Source organism: Budorcas taxicolor, chromosome 1 (genome assembly GCF_023091745.1).
Source record: "Budorcas taxicolor isolate Tak-1 chromosome 1, Takin1.1, whole genome shotgun sequence".
NCBI classification, from domain to species: domain Eukaryota; kingdom Metazoa; phylum Chordata; class Mammalia; order Artiodactyla; family Bovidae; genus Budorcas; species Budorcas taxicolor.
Window position 1 is genome coordinate 156,298,408 of NC_068910.1, and position 26,859 is coordinate 156,325,266.

The 26,859-nt window shown below is 35.4% G+C and overlaps 1 protein-coding gene across 1 annotated transcript in view; it reads right to left on the reverse strand.

Moving 5' to 3' along the window:
- The window catches only part of NAALADL2 (N-acetylated alpha-linked acidic dipeptidase like 2), an 895,965-nt gene that overhangs the window by 716,809 nt on the left and 152,297 nt on the right, over positions 1 to 26,859 (reverse strand). The window contains exon 5 of the mRNA XM_052645317.1: positions 18,128 to 18,247. Within this exon, the coding sequence (XP_052501277.1) occupies positions 18,128 to 18,247 (120 nt within the window). The remainder of the gene's footprint in view (positions 1 to 18,127; positions 18,248 to 26,859) is intronic.

Here is a 26,859-nt window from a genome sequence, read left to right on the forward strand (position 1 = left end):
TATTTTTTATTCAGCTATTTGTAATGTCATTCTCAGAAACTGCCTGAGTTTTCTCTTTATACATCTTCACTCAGTAAACATCTGCTTATATAAAATGAAAATGGAATGTAGCCTTTGATGTTCATATATGGTTTTCTATCACCGCTGCACTCTGGTTGCTTTCTATTACCAGAAAACCTTCTACAGTGTTACAGTACCTTTACTGCCATCATTTCAAAAAGTGGAGGCAGTATTCAGTTAGTAAAAATTACATGAGCACTGAAGAACTATTTGGCAAATAAAGCAAAATAGAGGGTCAGAAATAGCAGGTGTTTCATGTCATAGCTCTTAGAATTTCAAGGGGATTTATTTCTTAGGATTTATAACTCTGACAAGTTCTTCTCAATTAAACAAAATGCCTTTTTGTGAATCATGTTCAAGAGCAAAGACAAAAATAATTATATGGGATAATATTAAAATATAACTCTGAATATGTGAAAAGTATTGGTCCAGCTTGCCTATCCTCACTTAAAATAATGGGTTTGTATCACCTTGAAGTTAGTTCACTTTCAGTTCACTTAGTGGAGACTTTGTGCCCTGCACTGTATTATTTTTAAGATGAATAGATGAACTTGTAGGTGAAGTGACTGTCTTGATGTAATACATTGAACCAGGATTTAAGTCCCAAAATGTTTTCTGCCAGAGCCTGGGCCATTAGGCACTAAGTTCCTTTCCCTCATTAGTTAATTTTATGGTTGTTCTTTTATTGGGAAAAGTCAATTATGCCAACTTAAAACAAGTACACAGAGTTCACTAATATTCTAAGACTTGACACTGAAATCTCTATGTAGAATAGAAATCAAGGCATAGAATTCAAAAACACTGTGTATGTAACATTTATTTATTTTACTTTCTTTTGTTGTACTATGATGCTTTTTGGATTATTTTGGGAACTATTTATATGTATATTTGAAATTAATTTATATTTAAACTTTAAGTATAATGTATAATAAAACTGTATTAATCTATAGCCCCTTATCCTCATCCAATAGAGGGCAGAGAGAAGAAGCAAAAAAATGCAATCCAATGGCCTCCTAAACGAAAAACACACTCACAGACAACTAACGAAAATGATCACTTGGATCACAGCCTTGTGTAATTCAATGAAATTATGAGCCATGTCATGTAGGGCCACCCAAGACAGATGGGTCATGGTGGAGAGCTCTGACAAAATGTGGTCCTCTGGAGAAGGGAATGGCAAACTACTTCAGTATTCTTGCCTTGAGAACCCCATGAGCAGCATGAAAGGCAAAAAGATATGACAAAGAAAGATAAGACCCCCATGTCGGTAGGTGTTTGATATGCTACTGGGGAAGAGCAGAGAAATAGCTCCAGACATAATGAAGAGGGTGAGCCAAAATGGAAACAACACCCAATTGTGGCTGTGTCTGGTGGAGAAAGTAAAGTCCGATGACCTAAAGAGCAATATTGCATAGGAACCTGGAAAGTTGGGTCCATTAATCAAGGTAAATTGAATGTGGTCCAACAGGAGATGGCAAGAGTGAACATCAACATTTTAGGAATCAGTGAACATAAATGGATGGTAATGGGCAAATTTAATTCAGATGAACATTATATCTACTATTGTGGGCAAGAATCCCTTAGAAGAAATGGAGTAGCCATCATAGTCAACAAAAGAGTCCAAAATGCACTACTTGGGTGCAGTCTCAAAAATGACAGAATGATCTCGGTTTGTATCCAAGGCAAACCATTCAACATCACAGTAATCCAAGTCTATGCCCCAACACTAATGCTGAAGAAGTTGAAGTTGAATGGATCAATGAAGACATACAATATCTTCTAGAACTAACACCAAAAGAAATGTCCTTTTCATTATAGGGGACTAGAATGCAAAAGTAGAATGTCAAGAGATACCTGGAGTAACAGACAAGTTTGGCCTTGGAGTACAAAATGAAGCAAGAAAAAGCTAACAGAAGTTTGCAAGAGAACAGGCTGATCATAGCAAACACTTTCTTTCAAAAACGCAAGAGACAACTCTACACATGAACGTCACCAGATGGTCAATACTGAAATCAGATTGAATATATTCTTTGTGACCAAAGATGGAGAAGCTCTATACAGTCAGCATAAACAAGACCAGAAGCTGACTGTGGCTCAGATTAAGAACTCTTTATTGCAAAATTCAGACTTAAATTGAAGAAAGTAAAGAAAACTAGTAGGCCTTTCAGGTGATCTAAATCAAATCCCTTATGATTATACACTGGAAGTGAGGAATAGATTCAAGGGACTAGATCTGGCAGACAGAGTGCCTAAAGAACTATGGATAGGGCTTTGCAACATTGTACAGTAGGTTGTGACCAAAACCATCCCAAAGAAAAAGAAATGCAAGAAGGCAAAATGGTTGGCTGAGGAGGCCTTACAAATAACTGAGAAAAAAGAAGTGAAAGGCAAAGGAAAAAGGGAAAATTATACCTGATTAAATGCAGAGTTCCAAAGGATAGCAAGGAGAAATAAGAAAGCCTTCTTAAGTGAATAATGCAAAAAAATAGAGGAAAAAATAGAATGGGAATGACTAGAGACCTCTTCAAGAAAATTAGAGATATCAAGGGGACATTTTATGCAAAGATAGGCAAAATAAAGGACAGAGAAGGCAAGGATCTGAAGGAAGCATAAGAGATTCAGGAGAGGTGGCAAGAATACACAGAAGAACTGCACACACACAAAAAAGGTCTTAATGATCCAGATAACCACAATGGTGTGGTCACTCACCTAGAGCAAGATCTCCTAGAGTGTGAAGTCAAGTGGGCCTTAGAAAGCACTACTACATACAAAGCTAGTTTAGATGATAGAATTCCAGCCAAGCATTTCAAATCCTAAGAGATAATGCTGTTAATGTGCTGCACTTAATACATGAGCAAATTTGGAAAACTCAGCAGTGGCCACAGGATTGGAAAAGGTCAGTTTTCATTCTAATAGGAAAGAAAGGCAATGTCAAGAATGTTCAAGCTACTGCGTGATTGTACTCATTTCACATGCTAGCAATGTATTGCTCAAAATCCTTCAAGCTAGGCTTCAATAGTATGTGAGCTAAGAACTCCCAGATGTACAAGATGGATTTAGAAAAGCCAGAGGAACCAGAGCTCAAATTGCCAACATCTGCTAGATCATAGAAAAAGCAAGAGAATTCCAGAGAAGTATCTACTTCTACTTCATTGACTATGTTAAAACCTTTGTGGGCACAACAAACTGTAGAAAATTCTTAATGAGGTGGGAATACCACACCACCTTACTTGCCTCCTCAGAAACCCAAATGTAAGTCAAGAAGCAACAGTTAGAACTGTACATGGAACAACAAACTGGTTCCAAACTGGGAAAGGCTGTATATTGTCACCCTGCTTGTTTATCTTACAGAGTACATCATGCAAAATCCTGGGCTGGATGAATCCCAATCTAGAATCAAGATACTGCTAAGTCACTTCAGTCGTGTCCGACTCTATGTGACCCCATACACGGCAGCCCACCAGGCTCCCTCATCCCTGGGATTCTCCAGGCAAGAACACTGGAGTGGGTTGCCATTTCCTTCTCCAATGCATGAAAGTGAAAAGTGAAAGTGAAGTCACTCAGTCGTGTCTGATCCTTAGCGACCCCATGGACTGCAGCCCACCAGGCTCCTCCATCCATGGGATTTTCCAGGCAAGAGTACAGGAGTGGGGTGCCATTGCCTTCTCTGAGAATCACGATAGCCAGGAGAAATATCAACAACTTCAGATATGCAAATGACACCACTCTAATGGCCAAAAGTGAAGTCACCAAAGAGCCTTTTGATGAGGGTGAAAGAGGGGAGTGAAAAAACTGGCTTAAAACTCAACACTCAGAAAATGAAGATGGTGGCATCTGGTTCTATCACTTCATGGTAAATAGATGGGGAAAATATGGAAACTGACAAATTTCATTTTCTTGGGCTCTAAAATCACTGCAGACAGTGACTACAGCCATGAAGTTCAAAGATGTTTGCTTGGAAGAAAAGCTATGAGCCACCTAGACAGCATATTCAAAAGCAGAGACATCACTTTGCTGACAAAGGTCCATCTAGTCAAAGCTATGATTTTTTTCAATAGTCATGTATGGATGTGAGAATTGGACCATAAATAAGCTGCATGCCAAAGAACTGATGCTTTCAAACTGTGGTGCTGGAGAAGACTCTGGGGAGTCCCTTGGTCAACAAGGAGATCAAACCAGTAAATTCTAAAGAAATCAACCCTGAATATTCATTAGAAGGACTGACGCTGATTCATTAGCCACCTGAAGCAAAGAGCTTACTCATTGGAAAAGACCCTGTTGCTAGGAAAGACTGAAGGCAGGAGGAAAAGGGGACAACTGAGAATGAGATGTTTGGACAGCATCACTGACTCAGTGGATATGAGTTTGAGTAAACTCTGGGAGATGGTAAAGGACAGGGAAGCCTGGCATGCTGCACTTCATGGGGTTGCAAATAGTTGGACACAAGTGAGTAAGTGAACAACAATCTATAGTTACCTTTGCTAAAATATTCAAATAAATCAAAGAAAATCCTATTAAAGACATTTTAATTGGTAGGAAAAAAAAAACAAAATAGCAGTAATATGCTTATTTTAGATTACTTTGAATCAACAGAAATGTATTAAGGAAAAGTAGTAAAAACTACCTTTATATTCACCATAGATTCATATCCAAAACAAAATGTAATAGAAACAACAATTCTTTACTCACTGGCCACTCCCCATCCTGATAATTCATTATCAAATACTCTAACAGTAGGGATAAAAAGGAGAATAAATGGTCTCCTTTTGATCTATGCCACAACTCTTTGATCCCTGCAAATTTCTTAACCTACTTTGATTGGGCTGGCCAAAAATGTTTTTCGAGTTTTTCCGCAAGATGTAACATCTTATGAAAAAACCTGAATGAACACTATATCATCTTAAGAGTAAGAATTTGTTATCGATAACCTTGAATGATCATCTCTTCTAAATGAATAAAAATTTCAAGATTTCAATATGGAAGATAACTAGTGCAGCAACTGAAAATCTTTGGCATTGATTTCTAATAGGAAATGTGCAATAGAATACTTTTAAATGAAATACTTAAAGAAAGAAAAATCTTGGCTACTTGCAAATATGCTACCAAATTAAACTTTGGTGAATTTTTCATGTCTATAGGCATATGTGCAGAGATAAATTGTAGGATAAGGACAAACACAACTGCAACAGTCTATCACTTATGGTGCAATGAAAAATAAGCAGCCATATTCATATATATATATATACTTATGAACCTACACGAGCAATGAGACACCCAATGCCTTTTAATTAAAATGAAAAATGAAATCAACTTACTATGAGAATCTAATGTTAAATTACATAAACAAAGATTTTAAATGCACTAAATATTTAGAGGTAGACCTATGGAAAATGGATTCTCGGTAGATGAACTATAAAACATAAGTCAAATATTGTTGCTTTTCTTATCCTGATCCATAACCTCCATGTTATTATTGTTACATGTTATTGCTATATTGCTGTGATTATGTTTAGTTTTCTCACATTTTTTAATCTTAGTACCTCCCCGTTAGAAAAGGCTACCCTTTAAAGTAAAATATCCATGACTTTAAATAAGATAAATAAGTGAAAAGAACTGATCAAATAATTTATAAAATTAGGTTCCTATAGACCTAGAATTACAGATGGAATTACCCCATTTCATATGAGAAATGAGTTGCATATGTTTCAAGTCCTCCTAGAAACATCTTCTACATTATAAAAAGCAATGCTTTAAATGGTTTTGTGGGATAGAGAAGGCAGTACTAAGGATGACATATGATAGCAGAAATCAGCCTCTCAACCCTCAATATTAATCTGATGTCAAATGTAGCAGGGTCAATGTATCATACATTTATGTGATCAAGTAAATTGCTAGAAGCAAATTTGACATTAAGATGATAAACACAGCTATTAACAGAAATCAGGGTCTATGGTAATCAGATCCAATAAGCTAATTAATCTTAGCTCTGTCACAAAGATTCCTTGAGAGTGGAATGCTAACCTAAAGCATAAGTAGCACATTTCAAAAGATTTAATCTTCCATCTCCTATGAAGTAAACATGAGATGGATAGGGCCACAGTCACTGGGATTAAATGCTCTTCTTTTCAAACCTTGTTCTGGGAGTCTGCACAGGAGTACATTGTTAGTCCAGCTCCAAGACAGTCAGGATATGAAATTATCTAAATAACTGATGTTATCATAAAATGAAATATGATCAATTTTTACTTTGGTAAAGTTACAAATTACTTTAAGCATAAAAAAAAAAAAATCAATTCTAGGCCTGAATGAAACAGCATCAGCAGATCATGCTAAAGCAGGGGGAGTGGCAGCAATCTTTCCATAATACCAAGATGGTCTGGATAGGGATTATGTCAGTCAGAGTAGCATAGACAGTAGTCATCTTCACAAGTGAAAATAAGTCATCCACATACACAGTCCTCTTTTAACACCAAAGATGAGTAATTCACATTGATTTGACTGAAAATATAATAAACTCATTTTCTTAAAAATATACACACAACTGTCTGATTTTCTAAAAATATTTGTAAATTAATGCATCCTTGGAGCAGACTTTTCTTTTAAAGTATATTTGCCATAAGTTGAATGAAAAGGTATAACATCTTTTACTAGAATGAAGTAATGAGTTCATAAATGCCTTAACCACTGCTTTCAGAAAGGACCAATTCCTCAGCCTACCTTATCACAAAAGCATTACTACTAATGTATGGAAACATTATGAGCCTTCTTATTTTTGGTTTGAAACTTTTCTTACCAGAGCCTAAAGTGGTATAAAGAAAAAGATAGCTAAAATTCAACATATACAAACCAATATATAATATAACTCTGTAACTTGTAGTAAATTATCAAGGATACATATACATATATACAAATATTAAATGCATATTAATGTATATATCAAGAAACATATAAAACATTAAGTATTTTAAAGTTCTATAAGCAGACTAGGATAACTGTCTTTAGAAGCTATTTCTGGTACTTATTTGGCCTTATTTTATTAAATTATTTATGTACAACCTAAAAATATTTTGTTATAATTGAAGTCCATAGCTTTAATCTCTGCAAAAATTGGAACCGTTCCTAATTTTTAAGACCTGAAAATTCCTTCTTGTGCTTGAAAATGGTTCTTAACTTTCCCCTCAGCCTTTTCTTCAGATTAAGTAACTTTCAACTAAATAATTCACCACATTTTCCTGTTCCTTCAACCATTTCTAAATCAGTTCCTCAAATTCTTCTACCCATCTTAAAATAGAGCAAATCAAACCTACCCTGAGATTCTACTAATTAACCATGCTTGGGAAAGATTATTTTTCTACTTTTGTATATCTTTTTCTTGATAAAATGAATCAGTAAGTTTTTGCTTATTTTTAATGATACTGCCCTGATATTTCCCGGTCTTTTTCAGTTGCTCTAGGGCCAAATGATTCCTTTTCTTATATAACCAAATTTCTCTGGGATTCTGAGAAATCAAAACAGTAAGAGAATACAATTATACAGGATCTTTAACTACAACAACAACAACAAAAAGTGTGCCTACTCATTAAGATCTAGTCTGCTCAGATGTGTATTTTTTAAAATGCATTTTATGAAAGACAATAAATAAATCAGTAATCCTTACCCCAAATTTATAGGCCTAGTTAGTACAATAAAATATGCTTGTCATAATTAGAAGCTATTCCTTTTTCTGAGAGTTTTGTTAACAGCCAACAAAAATCACTACAGTACCAGAAGATGTTCACAGCAGCCCAGCAGTTACTTCTCATTTTCTCATTAAACATTCCATATGCATCCATCAAGTCATTACAATATTCCACATGTCTGTCAACCTTTGCTACGCTATCACATACAAGCCTGCACCCTAAGACGATTCTTATGAAATATTCATAAACATTTTCAAGTTACAAATTTCTCTCATTCAAGATAAGATTTAATGGCAACACTTTCCTGAACAAGTTAATGAGAACTCTTCTTTAGTAATAAACGAGCTCAGATATACAAGTGCCCCATGATTTCACCAGGCACTTCGGTCAGGGACAAACTCAACACTAATTCACATCCAGCTTTCTTTTGTTTAGGTGCCCAAGGCAATGTCTTCCTGGCTGTCAGCAATCTTATAAAAACATCAAAATTCAGTCAATGTGGATGAAGAGCGATTTAACTTTAATGACCATATCCAACCCATCAATTGATTTTTACCATATTTCAGGAAGAATATCAAGTGATATTTTTATCCCTTAAATCAAGTCAGATTTTGGATTGCTAAACTGGTAAATCTGAATTCTGATTAGTATGCCTGATTAACAAAGAGCAGAAGCCAACTGAAAGACTCCCTACAGAAATGGGAAATCTTGTTCACATGATTTCCCATTTGAGTGGCATGAAAGCATGCCACTCAATTAGTTCTCTTGGTGAGGGGTGGGGTTGGGGTGGGCGGATAAACTAAATTAACATTGAAACAGAGGCATTTGCAGCACCTGTTGAGAATCCTGATTTAGTCCACTCACATCACAACACTCCTCCCAATTTTTATTTTGAAGATTTCAATTTAAAGGAACAATGTAGCAGGATTAACACTCACATATTAAAAGCTTCTTCAGATGTTATTTTTCCCCACATTTGCTGTTTTCCATATGTAGCATTCTCACTCTGAACCATTTGAAAGTTATCTGAAAACTCTTTGTTTAATTGTGAAGAACCATCATGGCCATAGTGGTGCTAATGTCTGAGAAAAGGCACTTAAAGTTTCATTCATAAATACAGATATGTTATGAAGCTCTGGGAAGCAAAAAGTGCACTGGATTTGGAATGACAACCTTAGCCCTTCTGTGTAATACAGGTATGATACTGAGTAAGACACTCAAAAATCTCAGAGACTAAGTTACTCACTATAGAGCCAGGATCATGCCTACTTCACTAGGATTTTGCTACGACTATTAGTGTTTATATGAAGTAAAGTATCTGAAAGAAAAATACATTGTTACATAAATATTATTCAGGAAAACTATGTTACTTAAAATCTCCAGTGACAATAAGAATTACCTGGTTACAACACAAAAGCAATAGACATTTGTTGAGCACTTACTATAAGCTAGATGACTATAATTATACTGGTTTTACAAGGAAGTAAGTCTTACTGAGATGAAAAGATTTGAAGATTGAGTCAGTGATTTAAGTGGTAGACCTGGGATCCCCGGGAGGAGGGCATGGCAATCTACTCCAGTATTTCTGCTAGAAAAATCCCAAGGACAGAGGAACCTGGTGGGTAGCCCATGGGGGTCACAAAAAGTCGGACATGATTGAAGTGATTGAGCCCACAATAAATTTAGACTAAACTGAAAATTACTTTAAAAACCTGTAACAGAAAAGTTATTTTCAACCTGCACATTATTAAAACCAGAAAAACTTTATTCTTAAGTATAATATATATTAGGCTATAAAACCTTCCCAATAACTTTGCATAAACACAGTAAAAACATACTTTGAGTTAAAAAGCAATTTAATGAATATTTATGAAAATAAAGTAACATACATTAATAGTAACATTAAAATAATATTTTATTGAGTGTATATTGTTTTCAAAATTCAAGTGAAAATATTTTAAGCTTATGTAGCTACATTAAGATTTTATAGCTTATTAAAGGTTAATTTTTTATAAAATAAGTACACTGAATTAAAAAATAGATACAATATATTGTGTAGCTATAATTTTAACTAAATAAATTTTAGGGAGAGGTATTTTTTTACCTAACTATTAATACTTTTTCAATGCTATTTTCTTCCAGAAGTATTTTAAGTTTGTCTTCACATATCTCACAGCAACAACAAATTAGTAAAATCCAAGTTGCTGCTCAGAACCAATGTATTCCTGAGCAAGGCAGTAATCTATTTTTACCATAAGAAAATAAATGAGAAAAAAAAAGTAAGAGGAAAGAACTTAGAGTCATACAGTGATTAACAGTTATGTAGTGATTTTTTAAACTTTGTTAATGTGGAGCAAAGGATTTATCTATTTTATAATTAAAACAATTTGTTAATATCCATGACCTCTATGAAATATCAACACAAAAGTGAAAGAACTATGCAAAATTTCCAAGTCAGTTTTAGGATACTCTAACAGCAAATACATGAGAAAATCTTAAGCTAAAGTTTCAACATCATAATCATTCCTGAAATAATCTAAACCCTTTACTGAAGTACTGAGCTTTAAACAAACAAGGCTGGGATTAAACCATTTAGCAAATGATAAGGTCTTAAATTTTTGACCACACAGAATGAGGACCAATAACAAAAATGGAATTCAAATAGAAAAGGTAGTATTTAATATACATTTTGAGGTGATTAAACAAAATATTAGCTTTCTTTTAAGGAGTGTTTAGTATATTCTTGGCATTGTGTTAAGTACTTACATGCATAATTTAATTTTGATAACAGCCTTATGATATAGAGGCACTTTCATGATACTCTTGAATCATATATAATACCTCAATTTCAGTTTAAAATCTGTATTAGATGTTTATACAACTACTCTATAATAGTAATACAGTTTCAATTCCTAAAACAATATTATTTTTAAATATTATATAATTCCATTACCTGACAAAAAATATCTAGGCATTAAAATGCATATTGAAGAATATAAAAATCAAAAGCATTTACTACCCTGTATGTTATTGCTTATATTCATCCTTAATAGTCTAATTATATTTACCTTTAACATTTATTTTTCTGTTTACTTATACCTGTCTTATTCCACAGAAGTCATTAGAGACAACTTTATTTATTTTTATGGTTTGAGATGCTACACGGTATCATCATAATTTTTTACTGTTAATGCAAGAAGCACAATCTTAAAAGACTGTATTTCTGTAACTGATTTAAGTATATTATTATATTCAGTTCAGTTTTGCAAGTTTGAGAGAGCTGTCATTCCCCATTATTCAATTCATATCCTTTCTGTTTAGAATTTTACTCAGATTTTAAGGGCTTACTAAGAATAACTAGTATTTATTAAAAATCATGCATGCATTTTGAGATTCAATATTCACATAACCATGCAAGTTGGGATTACTTTTATCACCACTTTGTGAATTAAAAAAATGAATTAAAAAACCCTGAGGTTTTAGATAATATTCCAAAGTCACACAGACATCAAACAGAAGAGCTAGAAATTAAGCTAGTCTCTTCCATCTTTGCATCTTGCCATGCTGTGCTTCACTATTCAAAACAAATCACCTGGTGAATACAGAAGACAACACACTGGAAAGACTGGGAAACCCATCTACAGTAGGAAAAAAGTAAAAACTGTCAACCAGACAGAGAGAGGAAAAACTGAAATGTGAAAGGATAGCTCAGGATTACCTCAAAGCCAGACGTCATCATCATCGAGAGATCTACACCGGTGTGTCAAATAAGTTCTCAAAAATTAAAACATGTCTAAAACTTACACTTTCAGATTTTAGAGTGATACATAATGTATAAAAAAACTTTTCTGAAACATGAATAGTTTCAGGTAGTCCACTGTGCCTTGCTGTGCTCAGGTTTTAGTCACTTCAGTTGTGTCCGACTCTTTGTGACCGCATGGACTGTAGCCCAGCAGGCTCCTCTGTCCATGGGATTCTCCAAGCAAGAAGGCTGGAGTGGGCTGGCATTTCCTCCACCAGCGGATCTTCCCAGACCCAGTGATTGAACCCACATCTCCTGTGTCTCCCACATTGACAGGCAGATTCTTTACCACTGAGCCACCTGGGAAGCCCAAGGAGTTAATTAAAGCGGGTCAACTGCCATTTTTTCCTTTCTTCCTATCTTTCCTTCCTTCCTTTCTCTCTGGCTTCTTTCTTGATTTATGCTTTTCTTAGTTTATAACATTTAAGACAAAATAATCAGTCCTTTTTTTTTTGCAACCAAACTTATAGGAATGGATGGGGGTGATTTACACATATTACAAAAAGATACATGCAAAATTCAATCTTTCTAATAAATAATGTCACTTGTTATGATTTTACAATATTAAAATGGTTAGTAAAATTAAATTATATGATCATTTAGGTAAAATACAGGCATGACTTCTAAATTATGGGATTCATTCACAACAGACTCAAGACTTGCAGATATACCTTTATTTGTTTTAAGCCACAAAAAAATTTAATATTAGGAATAAGGTTGGAAGCATTCAGGATTAATTATTCTTGTTCTCAATGGCCTGGCATGCTGCAGTCCATGGGGTCGGAGTCCATGGGGTTGACTGAGCGATTGAACTGAACTGAAAATCAGATTGCTAAATGGTAGAATAACACTAAGTCTAGTTTTTTCATTATAACTTATGATTGAAGTTGTATTTCAACAGAAACTACCTTTTGTAGATATGATAATATTTGGTCTAAGTCATTTAGAAAATAACTAAAGTCAGTCAGTGGAAAATGGAAAGCATTCTGATTTTAAAAATAATAGCACATTTGGCTTTTAAATGCTTTAAATCATTGTTTTCTGATTTTGTGTTCTAGTCCTGACCATGTTTTCCATGACCAATGGAGCCTCTAGACGCTTACAGTATTAAAATATGGAGTATTGGTCTTTTGCAATTACTTCTGAGAACAGGGTATGAAATACCTCATTAAATCAGCCAGTGAACAAACTTATCCTTTATAAGTATCAAGATAGTGTTCACTTTTTTTTGTTCATGAAATGCCTTAAAAAATTGCCTTAAAAATGAAGTGTGCTTCCATATACAAAAGCGTACATAAAATATCATGAAGTGACAATGAATTAAATGTTTCTTTTTTTTATCTGAAATATTCAGACTGTCACATAAATAAATCTGCTAGCTTCATCAATAGCAGGGAAAGTTATAATGCATCAAAATTTTCAATAAGGAAGGAATCTTTTTCTTCTTTTGTATCCTTCTAGCCTCACTGTCACATGGCACGTAAGTCTGTACCAGTGTACACATACATATACCACGCATACACACACACACACACAATGAATGTTTTAGCTTCAAAAAAATATTGAATTCCTTTTCTATGTACATTGTTGTACTATCATACTAGGTACCATACATTGTGATGCTAATTATTAAATAAACACATCATATTTTAACTTTGGCATATAAAAGAATAAATTTTAGAAGTACCATCTTAAACTTCTACCACATAGAGTAAATGCTGTTCTAACTGAAATAAAAAAATTAATTTTTTTGAATGCAGTTATCCTAGGGATTGAATAAATATAATCAGGAAAAACAGGGGACTGGGGTAAATGAAACTTATAGTTCAGCAAATACGAAAAGCATGCAAACATGTTATGTGAGGTTAGTTTACAAAATACACTCTTTCTCCACACTTACTTTACCTAAACTGGAGAATTTCTTAATGACCTTATTGTCCATTTATTGAGTACTGATTGGTAAATCACCAAATATAGAGATTTCTTCAACTCAATGTTTTAAATTTACTTATTTTTAGATGAAGTTGTGTTTGAAATTCAAATAGTAAACTTTACTTTTTCTTAAGCTGTTGGAAACAATCTGTTTGAAAATATCAACACATAACAATTGCATTCTATTCCTCATTTCTTTACCAGCTCTTCCAAAAGGCCCAAGTCTTTAAGCATGCTTTATGGAGTTGGGTGGCAGTTGGTTAACTTACACACTGGCCAAACAATGTACAATTGATATTAAAATATAAATCTTATCTGATGAATAGATAGGAAACTTTCATTTGTAGGAAGTTACAAAATCATTTGGATTTCTAAAACATTAACATTGTGATTATAAAGATAAAAAGATATAAAAAATATAAAAACCAGCTAATACTTGCTAGTATTTTACTATCTAGCTGTGAGTACTAAGATTATACTCTGTTACTCCATTTATGAAAAAAATAGCAACAGCATTTACGAATATTTTTCTGTAACTCCACTATGAACAGAAGGCATAAGATATTTATGCATTTGTAATTTTACCATATGCAAATTTGACTCCTATAAGACTTGGGGCTTAAATGTGGTGTGGACCCAGACAATGGCCCAACTTCCACATTTCTGAGGAATTACTTGATTTCTAGTTGCCATGCAGTACACAGTAAATTTTTTTTTTTTTTTTTTACTATTGCTCTTCAGGAAAATGATTAAAGGAAAGCCAATAGCTTTTTATTATATTTTATAAAATAAATTTCATACTTGAGAGTTATTTAGCAATTTGGGAATTTTTAAGGGTTTTAGAATCTGCTGTACTGTATCTCAGATTGTCACTGAGAGAAATCCAAGTGAATCCATTATGATATATAAGAGAGTATTTTGTCTTACAGCTTAAAGAATTAAAGCACACTCTTATAAAATAAACTGCTATAAATCCCAAGTTCAAAGAAACCTAAAGCCTTTCCTCTAAGGTTTAAGCATAAGGAAACTGGCACAAGCTAGTTCTGAGGAGCTTGCTTGACCCTTTCCTGAAGTAACTAAGAGCAGACATCAAGGCACAAAGCTAGAAGCCATCTGCCTTTTATGATTCCTTTAACAAATACAGGGATTTTCTCATCAATCCCTTTCTAGAGACTAAATTAACACATACATATAATTTATGATATAAACTAATGAGATCTGTTCTTTCTTGGCTGTAGATCATTTTCTACTCATTTTAGGAGATAACATCACAATTATGCTTCCCCTTTGCCCTTTCCATCTCAGATGCAGAGTTTCCCTCTTAGGTTCATTTCTGAACTATGATATAGATACTACTTCACAGGTAAAATATGGTTAACTTTTCTCTTTACTCAGTCAGTCCCATGTTCCCAGTCCAGATGCTCATTTAGAACCATGATTAACAGTTGTAATTCACACAGAAGTCAATTGGCCCTCTCTTTTTTTTCAACCCAGCCGTGTTGCTGTATTACCTCTCTTTTCAATTTCAGCCTCAGAATATATTGGATGGACAGGTGAAGCAAGTTCAGCTCTAATCATGCTATTAACTTTTTGTCTGCTCCACACTTTCTTTTTTCTTTACAGTGGAAATGTATATGAACCGATATGGTATCAGTGATTATATAATCTCTGTGACAATTACAGAAAACAAAGTTGCCTGGAATAGAATTTGAAACATTAAAGAAAGGATGCTCTATCATCTTTGCCTCGAAGAAAATGCCAAGCTTGTCACAGGACTTTGTGTGGCAGGGAATATTGCATAGATCTCTCTATTAAATCTTTTCATAGGCCTGTAAGGAGGATGATCAGGGAAAATGTACCAGGTTCTTAATAACTCTGTCCTATTCTAGTTAATCCACTATTTCACTACTTTATGAAACTCATCTAATGGTTTCATAATGTAAATATTCTCTGGAACACTCAAATAAAAAGAAATTGGCTGTTTTAATCCATTATCTACTGGTAAGGATTTTGAGAGTTTGGCCTATAAACATTGTTAGAAAAAAAAAATTTTAATGTCATAACATGAATTTTTAGATTTTTTTCTTATAAAATTTATAAAGAATCTTCAGAAAAATATATAGTAGTAGAAATCATCAGTAATTCCATCAACCCAATTTAAATAATTGCCCCACCACAAACAACATTTTAGTATCTATATCACTATTAGTTTGATCAATCAGGATTCATATAACGTACCCAAAACAGTGTTACAGTGGTTCCTCATTATTCATAGGTTCACTTTTGGAGGTTTCAGATACTCAGGGTCAAAGACAGTTCAAAGAATATTAAATGGAAAATTCTAAAAATAGTATTCCTAAGTTTTAAATTATGTGCTGTTCTGAGTAGCCTGATGACATCTCAGGCTGTCCCACTCCCTCCAGCCAGGATGTGAATGGTTTCGTTGTCCAGCATATCTACACTGTGTATTCTCTCCTGCCTGGTAGTCACTATGCAGCCCTCTAGCTGATCAGAGTGACTGTTGAACCTGGGTTTCCTGCATTGGAGGAAGACGCCTTAACCTCTGAGCCACCAGGGAAGCCCCATGGAGATATGACACTCACATAATGATTATTACAACATATTGTTATATCTGCTCTATTATTCATTATTGTTGTTAATCTCTTACCGTGCCTAATTATGAATTAAATTATGTCATAGGTATGTATGTGTAGGGAAAACCATAATATATGTATAGTTTGGTGCTATTTGTGGTTTCAAGCATCCATGGGGGTCTTGGAATTTATCCTCTGTGGATAAGTGGATACTCTATTTTTTTCCCACTGTACTTTTAAACATCCAAAAAGAAACATCCTCCCCAAAAAATTTAGAGGAAGACATCGTCTGATTATTGCTAATAAAATGTCCTCTAAGCAATTTGAATCACTTGTCTTAAATAAGTAATTAGAATATCTAGTCTTATACCATGATCAAAGCTGTACCCTTGATTTAAAATTTCATGTTCTTGCCCCTCTACCAGATTTACACTGTTTTCAGAGGAGTGCACTCTATATTATTTCCGTCCTTATGCATTTGTGATACTTATCTATAAATTGAAGATAATAATCCACACCTCAACACTATGGTGATTGTAAAGATTAATGTGAAAATATGTTAAAAATGCTTAGAAAAACATTTAGCCAACATTTCTAACAATGTTACTTTTAGAAGTAACAATAATTATTATTATATAATTATTATAAATGTCCTCTTTTTAATTTATTTGACATATGAGGATTTTCACATATTTTAAATATGTTTTATGTTGCACTTATTGTACGGTATTCAGCTGTACCAGTATAGCATGATTTTCAATGCTAAACTGGATGTATGTCTGTGTGCTCAGTCGTGTCCAACTCTTTGCTCCCCCATGGACTGTAGGCCACCAGGCTCCTCTGTCCATCGAATTTTCCAGGCAAGAATACTGGAGTGGATTGCTATTTCCTACTCCAGGGGATCTTCCCAATACAGGGATCAAACTAGTGTCCCCTGTGTCTCCTACATTGGCAGGAGGATTCTTTACCACTGAGCCATATGGGAAACTGAAACTAGATGCATATATCATTTCAAGTATTTTCTCACATCATTGGGCACCATGTTTTTATCATACCTGTTTTCCCCCCTTAGAATATATTGATTGAAATGGAATTATTGGGTCAAAATGTGATTACTTTAAGGCCTTTAAAACATGACAAATTATCCTACAAAACACTAGTATCAATGTTATCAATGTATATTTTCAAGACTATCTTAAAATTCTGGCCTGTTATCTATAATCAGACATTGATTTAAGTATAAGGGCATCCTTGGAAGATAATTTTTAAAAAACAGGCACAGAATGTGTTCTTGTGTCCTTACAGAGTGTACCAACAGAGTTCTGGAAACTTTTTTGCTCTTAGGAGTTAGCAAAGCTCATATAGTTTTGAATGAGGTGAAATCCAATATGTGTTCAGAACCAGAGTTTTCCAGTGACAGAACTATACTGACCATTCTTTTCTAATAGGAAAAGAAAATGAACTAAGGAAGAGCAGTAGTGACTCTCTATTGTGATGGCTCATTATGAGATACTTTTATATTGAACTGCTTTAATTATGTAAATGCATCTAGTGGATGAGTGTTAATAAACTTCTATTTAAATAAAATAAATCAAACTCTGCCTCTTCTTAGTACATTATACTTTAATTAAATTTCTGAGCACAGCCAGTAACTATGAAGTTATACAGTCGACAAAATTAATCACTGAGGAATGTAAATCTGTGAGATACTAGTGTAACATAAAGCACATGATAATTAGATAACAGATTAGAAGTTTCACAGATGTCATAAGAGGACACTGTGGTTCTCATTTTTACCATTCCAGATGGATGTTATAAAGGGAATGCCAACTTTATGAAGGTCCCACAAGCACAATATCTTAAAGACTTTATTATGAAATCAGCCATTTTGGAAAAGTTATCTTCCTGTGACACGTTATGCCTCTTTCTCTCTCCACATTCTCACTCACACACACATACATACATACATACACTCTTTCTCTTCATGTTCCCAGATACACATGTAACCCCAACTAAACAAAATATTCACCCCACAAACAAATGATGGGCGCTGGACTAACCTTATAAAGTAGTGGCAATTTTCCTAATTTCAAGAGTGCAATGCGATTTGTGACATTTTTCATTTTTTTAATCCGCTTTAAGTCATCTGCATTTCCATAACTCACATCAATGACTTCAGCCTGAAAGAGAAGACAAAGAAAAATAAAGCCCTGTCAGGAGAATTAGGGCAATTTGTCCATTTAGTGTAATAAAATCATTCATAGTAATTTGAAATATTCAAAAGAGACCTAATCTCTCTTATGTGTCCCAATCATGACCTTTCTAGTTCTTTTTTTTTTTTTGAAGGTTTTATTTTTATTTATTTTATCATTATTTTTTTTAATTTTAAAATCTTTAATTCTTACATGTGTTCCCAAACATGAACCCCCCTCCCACCTCCCTCCCCATAACATCTCTGTGGGTCATCCCCATGCACCAGCCCCAAGCTATTAGGGTACAACAATTCTTCTTTGAGAGGTCACTGGAGAAAAAGGTTTAGAGTCATATTTGTTTTTTACTCATGCTTCTGGAAAAGTTACAAATCCAGTTTATGTCTCTAAAAGACCATGAAGTTTGATATAGTCGACACTCATATTTCTGGAATTTGAATCAGAAAACTGCAAAATTCATTTCCTTAAGTTTCAAGAATAATCATGCCATTCTGAGATGTGAAAATAACTCAAAGATTCTCTATGTTATCCAAATTAAGTACAAAGTTTATGATGCCCAGCTGTTCAGGATGTACACATAATCCAGCTGTGAATGACAAACCCCCAGCTTATGTGGGATACAACCTGTACAGCCACACCTACTACTATGATATCCAAAACTTCAGAATATGCCCACAAATAACAATTTCTGTCACCTTTCCCATTAGCCCCCTACAGTTTTATTTTACAACACTATTTCTCATTTTTAAATTCTACTTCATTGACATATAAGTTGTTGCCTTCCCAGAACTTTTAATGGGAATCCTCTGATGTGGTTATTTCCTTCCCCACTGGAAAAGTACTGCCCTGAGTGTTCAATTCAGAATATACCTATAGCCAAGATGATTCCTTTCAGCTTAACTTTCTGTATATCTAATTCAAATAAAGTTGTTATTCTTTCCATATTGTGCTGCACCCACTATGCCAGCAAATTTGGAAAACTCAGCAGTGGCCACAGGGCTGGAAAAGGTCAGTTTTCATTCCAAGCCCAAAGAAAGGCAATGCCAAAGAGTGTTCAAACTACTGCACAATTGTACTCATCTCACACGTTAGTAATGCTCAAAATTCTCCAAGCCAGGTTTCAACAGACCGTGAATCAAGAACTTCCAGAGTTTCAAGCTGGATTTAGGAAAGGCAGAGATCAAATTGCCATCATCTGTTGGATCATCAAAAAAGCAAGAGAGCTCCAGAAAAACATCTACCTCTGCTTTATTGACTATGCCAAAGCTTTTGACTGTGTTCAGTTCAGTTCAGTCGCTCAGTCGTGTCCGACTCTTTGCGACCCCATGAATTGCAGCACACCAGGCCTCCCTGTCCATCAACAACTCCTGGAGTTCACTCAAACTCGTGTCCATCGAGTCAGTGATGCCATGCAGCCATCTCATCCTCTGTCATCCCCTTTTCCTAAGGTCCCCAATCCCTCCCAGCATCAGAGTCTTTTCCAGTGAGTCAACTCTTCTGCGTGAGGTGGCCAAAGTACTGGAGTTCCAGCTTTAGCATCATTCCTTTCAAAGAACACCCAGGACTGATCTCCTTTAGAATGGACTGGTTGGATCTCCTTGCAGTCCAAGGGTCAAGAGTCTTCTCCAACACCACAGTTGTAGATCACCAGAAACCCTGGAAAATTCTTAAAGAGATGGGAATACCAGAACACCTTACCTGCCTCCTGAGAAATCTGTATGCGGGTCAAGAGGCAGTAGTTAGAACTGGACATGGAACAACATGCTGGTTCCAAATTGGGAAAGGAGTACATCAAGGCTATACATTGTCACCTTGCTTATTTAACTTAAATGCATATTACATCATGCAAAATACTGGGCTGGATGAAGCACAAGATGGAATCAAGATTGCCAGGAGAAATATCAATAACCTCAGATATGCAGATGACACCATTCTTACAGCAGAAAGCAAAGAGGAACTGAAGAGCCTCTTGATGATGATGAAAGAGGAGAGTGAAAAAATTGACTTAAAATTCAACATTCAGAAAACTAAGGTCACAGCATCCTGTCCCATCACTTCATGGCAAGTAGATGGAGAAACAGTGGAAAATAGTGGCAGAATTTATATTCTTGGACACCAAAATCACTGCAGGTGGTGACTGCTGCCATTAAATAAAAAAGACACTTACTCATTGAAGAGCTGTTTGAAAAAGCTATGATCAACCTGCTGCTGCTGCTGCTAAGTCACTTCAGTCGTGTTCGACTCTGTGAGACCCCATAGACGGCAGCCTACCAGGCTCCCCCATCCCTGGGATTCTCCAGGCAAGAACACTGGAGTGGGTTGCCATTTCCTTCTCCAATGCATGAAAGTGAAAGGTGAAAGGGAAGTCTCTCAGTCATGTCTGACTCTTAGCGACCCCATGGACTGCAGCCTACCAGGCTCCTCCATCCATGGGATTTTCCAGGCAAGAGTACTGGAGTGGGGTGCCATTGCCTTCTGCAATGATCAACCTAGACAACGTATTAAAAAGCAGAGATGTTACTTTTCTGACAAAGGACTGTCGAGTTAAACCTACAGTTTTTCCAGTAATCATGTATGAATGTTAGAATTGGATCATAAAGAAAGCTGAGTGCTATAGAACTGATGCTTATGAACTGTGGTGTTAGAGAAGACTCTTGAGAGTTCCTTGGACTGCAAGGAGATCCAACAGTACATCCTAAAGGAGATCAGTCCTGGGTGTTCATTGGAAGGACTGATGTTGAAGCTGCAACTCCAATACTTTGGCCACCTTATGTGAAGAACTGACTTACTGGAAAAGACCCTGATGCTGGGAAAGATTGAAGGCAGGAGGAGAAGGGCACAGCCGAGGATGAGATGGTTGAATGATGTCACTGACTCAATGGATATGAGTTTGAGCAAGCTCTGGGTGTTGGTGATGGACAAGGTGGTCTGGTGTGCTGCACTTCAAGGGGTCTCAAAAATTCAGGCATGGTTGAGCTACTGAAGTGAACTGATGTTTTCCAATGATAAAATTATAATACAAAATTTGTTGTTTCAAAATATAGCATATCTATGTCAAGGTGTTGATTTTAAACAAAATTAGTGGTGGTAAATAATGAAAGAATGGAGATGAAGAATTTATATGTTTAACTGCCCATCCTTTTCATCTGGCACTAACATACTTCAGTTGGTTGTATACAAAGTGCCTCCAAAGAAGGCTCATTTGAAGAATATGCAGACACCAACAAGAGATGGGTAAATCTATTTAAAGAAACATTTGTGGCATGAAATATCTCCTTTGCCATTACATTCATCTGCACCTGTGGAAAAATTTACTAATATGTTAAAATCTATTTCAAATATTAGCTACCTGATGAACTATAGCTCTCTGATGGCCAATGTTATGTGAATTTATCTACTTTTTATCCCCAGATGATCTATCTCTTCCTCTCTTAAGAGGGTGTGGAGGAAAGGGAACCCTCTTACACTGTTGGTGGGAATGCAAACTAGTACAGCCACTATGGAGAACAGTGTGGAGATTCCTTAAAAAATTGCAAATAGAACTGTCTTATGACCCAGCAATCCCACTGCTGGGCATACACACCAAGGAAACCAGAATTGAAAGAGACACGTGTACCCCAATGTTCATCGCAGCACTGTTTATGATAGCCAGGACATGGAAACAACCTAGATGTCCATCGGCAGATGAATGGATAAGAAAGCTGTGGTACATATACACAATGGGGTATTACTCAGTCATTAAAAAGAATACATTTGAATCAGTTCTAATGAGGTGAATGAAAATGGAGCCTATTATACTGAGTGAAGTAAGCCAGAAAGAAAAACACCAATACATTATACTAACACATATATATGGAATTTAGAAAGATGGTAATGATGACCCTGTCTGCAAGACAACAAAAGAGACACAGATGTTTAGAACGGACTTTTGGACTCTGTGGGAGAGGGAGAGGGTGGGATGATTTGGGAGAATGACATTGAAACATGTATACTCTCATGTAAGAAACAAATTGCCAGTCTATGTTCGATACAGGATACAGGATGCTTTGGGCTGGTGCACCGGGATGATCCAGAGAGATGATATGGGGTGGGACGTGGCGGGGGGGGGGGGGGTCAGAATTGGGAACTCATGTACACCCGTGGCTGATTCAAGTCAATGTATGGCAAAACCAATACAGTATTGTAAGCAAAATAAAGTAAAAATAAAAATTTTTTTAAAGTAAAAAAATTAAAAAAGACTTGTATCTTTATACATACATGTGTCTAATAGTTTCAATATCAATTACAGTGTAATTTCCTCAGTAAAGGGCCCATCACACACCTATTTTCATCCAGGTGTCCAACATACACTATCAGCCTATCTATCTTGAGTGAAATAATTACAGTATCTTCTAAAAGTTAAGTTATGGTACTTTCAAATATATTTGCCAAGAAAATTTAATTGTTAAAGTTATTTCTGTTACAGTGGTTCTTGATCATAATTTTGCTCCTAATAAAATGTCTTATTAATTTGACTTTTTAGTTTGCTGATGCCATTACCATATAAATAATTATTGATTCACAATTTTAAAGCACAATTAAATGATCACATAACATTAATGATTACAATGCAAAAATGAGAATTAATTTTTCCATTTCAACTTTGCAAGTTCTCTACTAATTATGATTCACTGATAGCATATTTAAAGAGGGATATTATTCAACTGGTTATATGCCGGGGTCCAGCCCCAGTGGATCCAGGGAATTCGAAGGGTGGACAGCGTTGGCGTGAGAAAAACTTATTTATTGATTGATATAAGAAATATAAGATTAGATTAGGAAGAAATAGTATAGTAGGAAGATTAAGTGGAGAAAGAGGGCTGAATAGCTTGTATTACACGGAAGACCAATAAAATTCCAGACAAGGAATTTGCACCATCTACGTTGGGCCCCTGGCGCTCGCTTGAATATCTAAGGGTGCCTCGCCTTAGGCTCCCTTTAGCGCGGGTCTTAACAGCCAGGGCAAGTAAGTAGACTTGGCGAGCCTCCGCGTCCCAGATGGAAATTCAGCCTGAAATTAAAGTACAGAGCAGAGGGAGGGAAAGGAAAAAAGGAGAGAGAGAGACACGGGGGAAACCAGTCCAGCGACTGGCTCCGTCCTCTATTGTTCAGAAGGCCTTTTATACTTTTGATAAAACGTGGACATCAATGGGTAACACAAAGTTATGCAGCATTAGCAGTCCAGACTCATCAAAACCAGGCTTTTCTCTCTGCATACCTAATTGTATACACAAGTCTTAGGTAATTTACATCATCTTCCAGGCAAAAGGGCCAATTAACATTTTACAGCCTTTTTTCTGATAAGGGTTTGTCAACCAGAAGACTTATTTGTGTTGATCTTCCCAAGGTCTGGTGCCACTCTCAGAAAGCACTAAATAAAGTTACATTCTTACACAGCAAAGATACAGCAAATTATAACAAGTAGAGGGAGTACAGTGATTTACAGCAAAAGAGAAGCAATTGACTCAAAAGTCTAGTGTTGCTAACATCAAAACTACTATGTATCTATTTCTACATCCTGCTTACATTGAGTAACATCCTTCCAGGTGCCTAAAAGATTAAGAATATGGAGGCCTGGCAGCAGTCATTCAGTCAACAGTGAAAACCCTCTACCAATATAATTTTTAACTCTTTAGAAAAGGCTCTGTATCTTAAGATACTTTCAAGCTTTGTGCCTCTCGTGGTTGGGGGGCTGTAAGCAATTCACAAGCTGTAAGAGGTCTGGGGAAACTGTTAGGCAAGCCAGAGAGCTATCAGAGGGGGTTTAACTGAAACATCCCTTTCAAATGCAGGAAGACTAAAGCCCTGATTTGACTTTTTCCAGAGAATATCAGAAGAGTGGAAAAGCAGAGCACAAAAGCCGGCAGATTCTTCTTTTTGGAGGGGTGGATGCTCAGGAAATTCCAAGGGGAAAACCTGAGGTCTGATTAGCCTTGCCATCAGAGCTCTTGCCGCATGACCTTGTCACGGGTGGAATTCCTCACGCTGGCTCCCAGCAGTTATATTAATGAATATATTTTCATATTTAGGAGAAGTGGGTGGAAAACTATACTGGTGTGAGAGGGTGTAGCCAGACTATAGCTTTGTTTTTGTACACACCAGAAAGCTAGTAAAATACAAGTCTGTAAAAGGCATTTACATTATTAGAAAGTAGCAACAGCTGAATAAACAACGGTGGTTTCAATTAAAGAACTCTTCAGCTCATCTTCTATAAATTGTACATATAATATCAATGATTAAGCATTTTAACATAGATGAGGGCTCCCCCCCCAGAAAAAAAATATACCCCAGCACAGGCATCATTTTAATAATTTATTTTGGCTTATGTACCTTGAGGGTTTGCATTAAAAGTCAATAATTAGAGAAGTCTCAATGCTCTCACAACCCGACAGGTGATAATAAAAATTACCTATTGCCTTTACAGGATGCTTCTGAACCAGGTCCTTTCTGAAAGTCTTTCTTATTTACCTCCAAATCACAGCTGCAAGAGAGCACTGAATTTTTCTGAGACAAATCTATATACAGCAATATGATAAAATGCCAAGTCATTTTTTTCCAACCATTCTTGTTGCTACAGTGAACCTCTTCTTATTGTGTGTATTCTGTCACACTAGAAAACTGTTCACTTACCCAGCTGGGGTACTAAGTTTACATTCAAACACCAGGATTAAATCACCTCTGAGTAGTCTTTGGGAAACGCCAAGTGAATAGCAACCTAGGTGCTTGTTGAACTATTCACTTTATGTGCACCAGTTTTCCCCTGATGCATAGGAAAGTATAAATGAGAGTTGCAAAATAAGACAGAAATACCTGTTTTTTTTTAAACCAGAAAAAAAGGTTAAAAAGTCTACACATTAACTTTCATTTAAAGTTTATATGTTAATTTTTGAACAAAGAAATTAAAAAAAACAATTGAAATTTTAAAAAATTATATATTGTTAAAAAAGAGAAAAGTATTGCATTAAAATAGATAGTAGTGGGTCACATAAAAAACAGCTAAAAGGATAGAACAATTTAGAAATGAATATTAAAATACAATTATCTTCCATTCATTGTAAAATATGCAATTAGAAGATAATGAGCAATGCTTAAAATAATGAGAAATGCCTAAAAATCAAAACATTAAAAAGTGACATTCTATAATATAAAATGTTGTATGGAAAAATGGAAAGATTATCCTGAGAGGAAACACCAGAAGAGAATGAACAAGATAAATGAATAGAATTGGTATAGTCTGTAATAAACTGAATAAAATAAACAGAACAACAGAAAGGAGCAAGATCAGAGAAGTGTTTCTGGAGTGCGCCACCTGCTGAGGGCCTGGGCTCCACTTTGAGGAACAATCCAGTGCCATGTTTTTCTTTCTACCTGTGGCAGCAAAATTTATTCATGCTTATGAAATTATGTATGCCTTGAATTTTTCAGAATTGACATTTTCAACCAAATCAATCACTTTGAATCCTCCTAGTTATTCTCTAAGAGAGATTCTGAATGTACAGAATGTTTGAAAAGCCTGCTTTAACTAAAATAGTAATTTTCTACTCAAAGTCAGAAATGGTAAATCCAAGCAGTTCTCATGCTGACAAAATACAGGGTTATCAGAAGTACTATTCATCTAAATACAAGTTTTACTTTAGAAATTTACTACTATCTTACATAATCTTGCTTTTGCATATTCTTCAAATTAAAGTATTTATGCTTATTAAAAACATAAAATCAAAATCATCTTCCCTGTTTACTGTTATCCTTTCTAAAACAAAAAATAGTTAGTAAAAAAAATATGCTAGTAAAGTAATGCTCAAAATTCTTCAAGCCAGGTTTTAACAGTACATGAACTTCCAGATGTTCAAGCTGGATTTAGACAAGGCAGAGTAACCAGAGATCAAATTGCCAATTTCCACTGGATCATGGAAAAAGCAGGAGAGTTCCAGAAAAACATCTACTTCTGCTTTATTGACTATGCCAAAGCCTTTGACTGTGGATCACCACAACTGTAGAAAATTCTTTTTTTTTTTAAATTAAATTTTTATTTTTACTTTATTTTACTTTACAATACTGTATTGGTTTTGCCATACATTGAAGAGATGGGAATACAAGGCCACCTGACCTGCCTCTTCAGAAATCTGTATGCAGGTAAGGAAGCAACAGTTAGAACTGGACATGGAACAACAGACTGGTTCCAAATTGAGAAAGGAGTACGTCAAGGCTGTATATTGTCATCCTGCTTATTTAACGTATATGCAGAGTACATCACGAGAAATGAGGGGCTGGATGAAGCACAGGCTGGAATCAAGACTGCCAGGAGAAATTCCCATAATCTCAGTTATGCAGATAACACCACCCATATGGCAGAAAGCTAAGAATTAAAGATCCTCTTGATGAAAGTGAAAGAGCAGAGTGAAAATGTTGGCTTAAAACTCAACATTCAGAAAACTAATATCATAGCATCCAGTCCCATCACTTCATGGCAAATAGATGGGGAAGCAATGGAAACATTGAGAGACTTTAGTTTTTGGGGCTCCCAAATCATTACAGATGGTGAC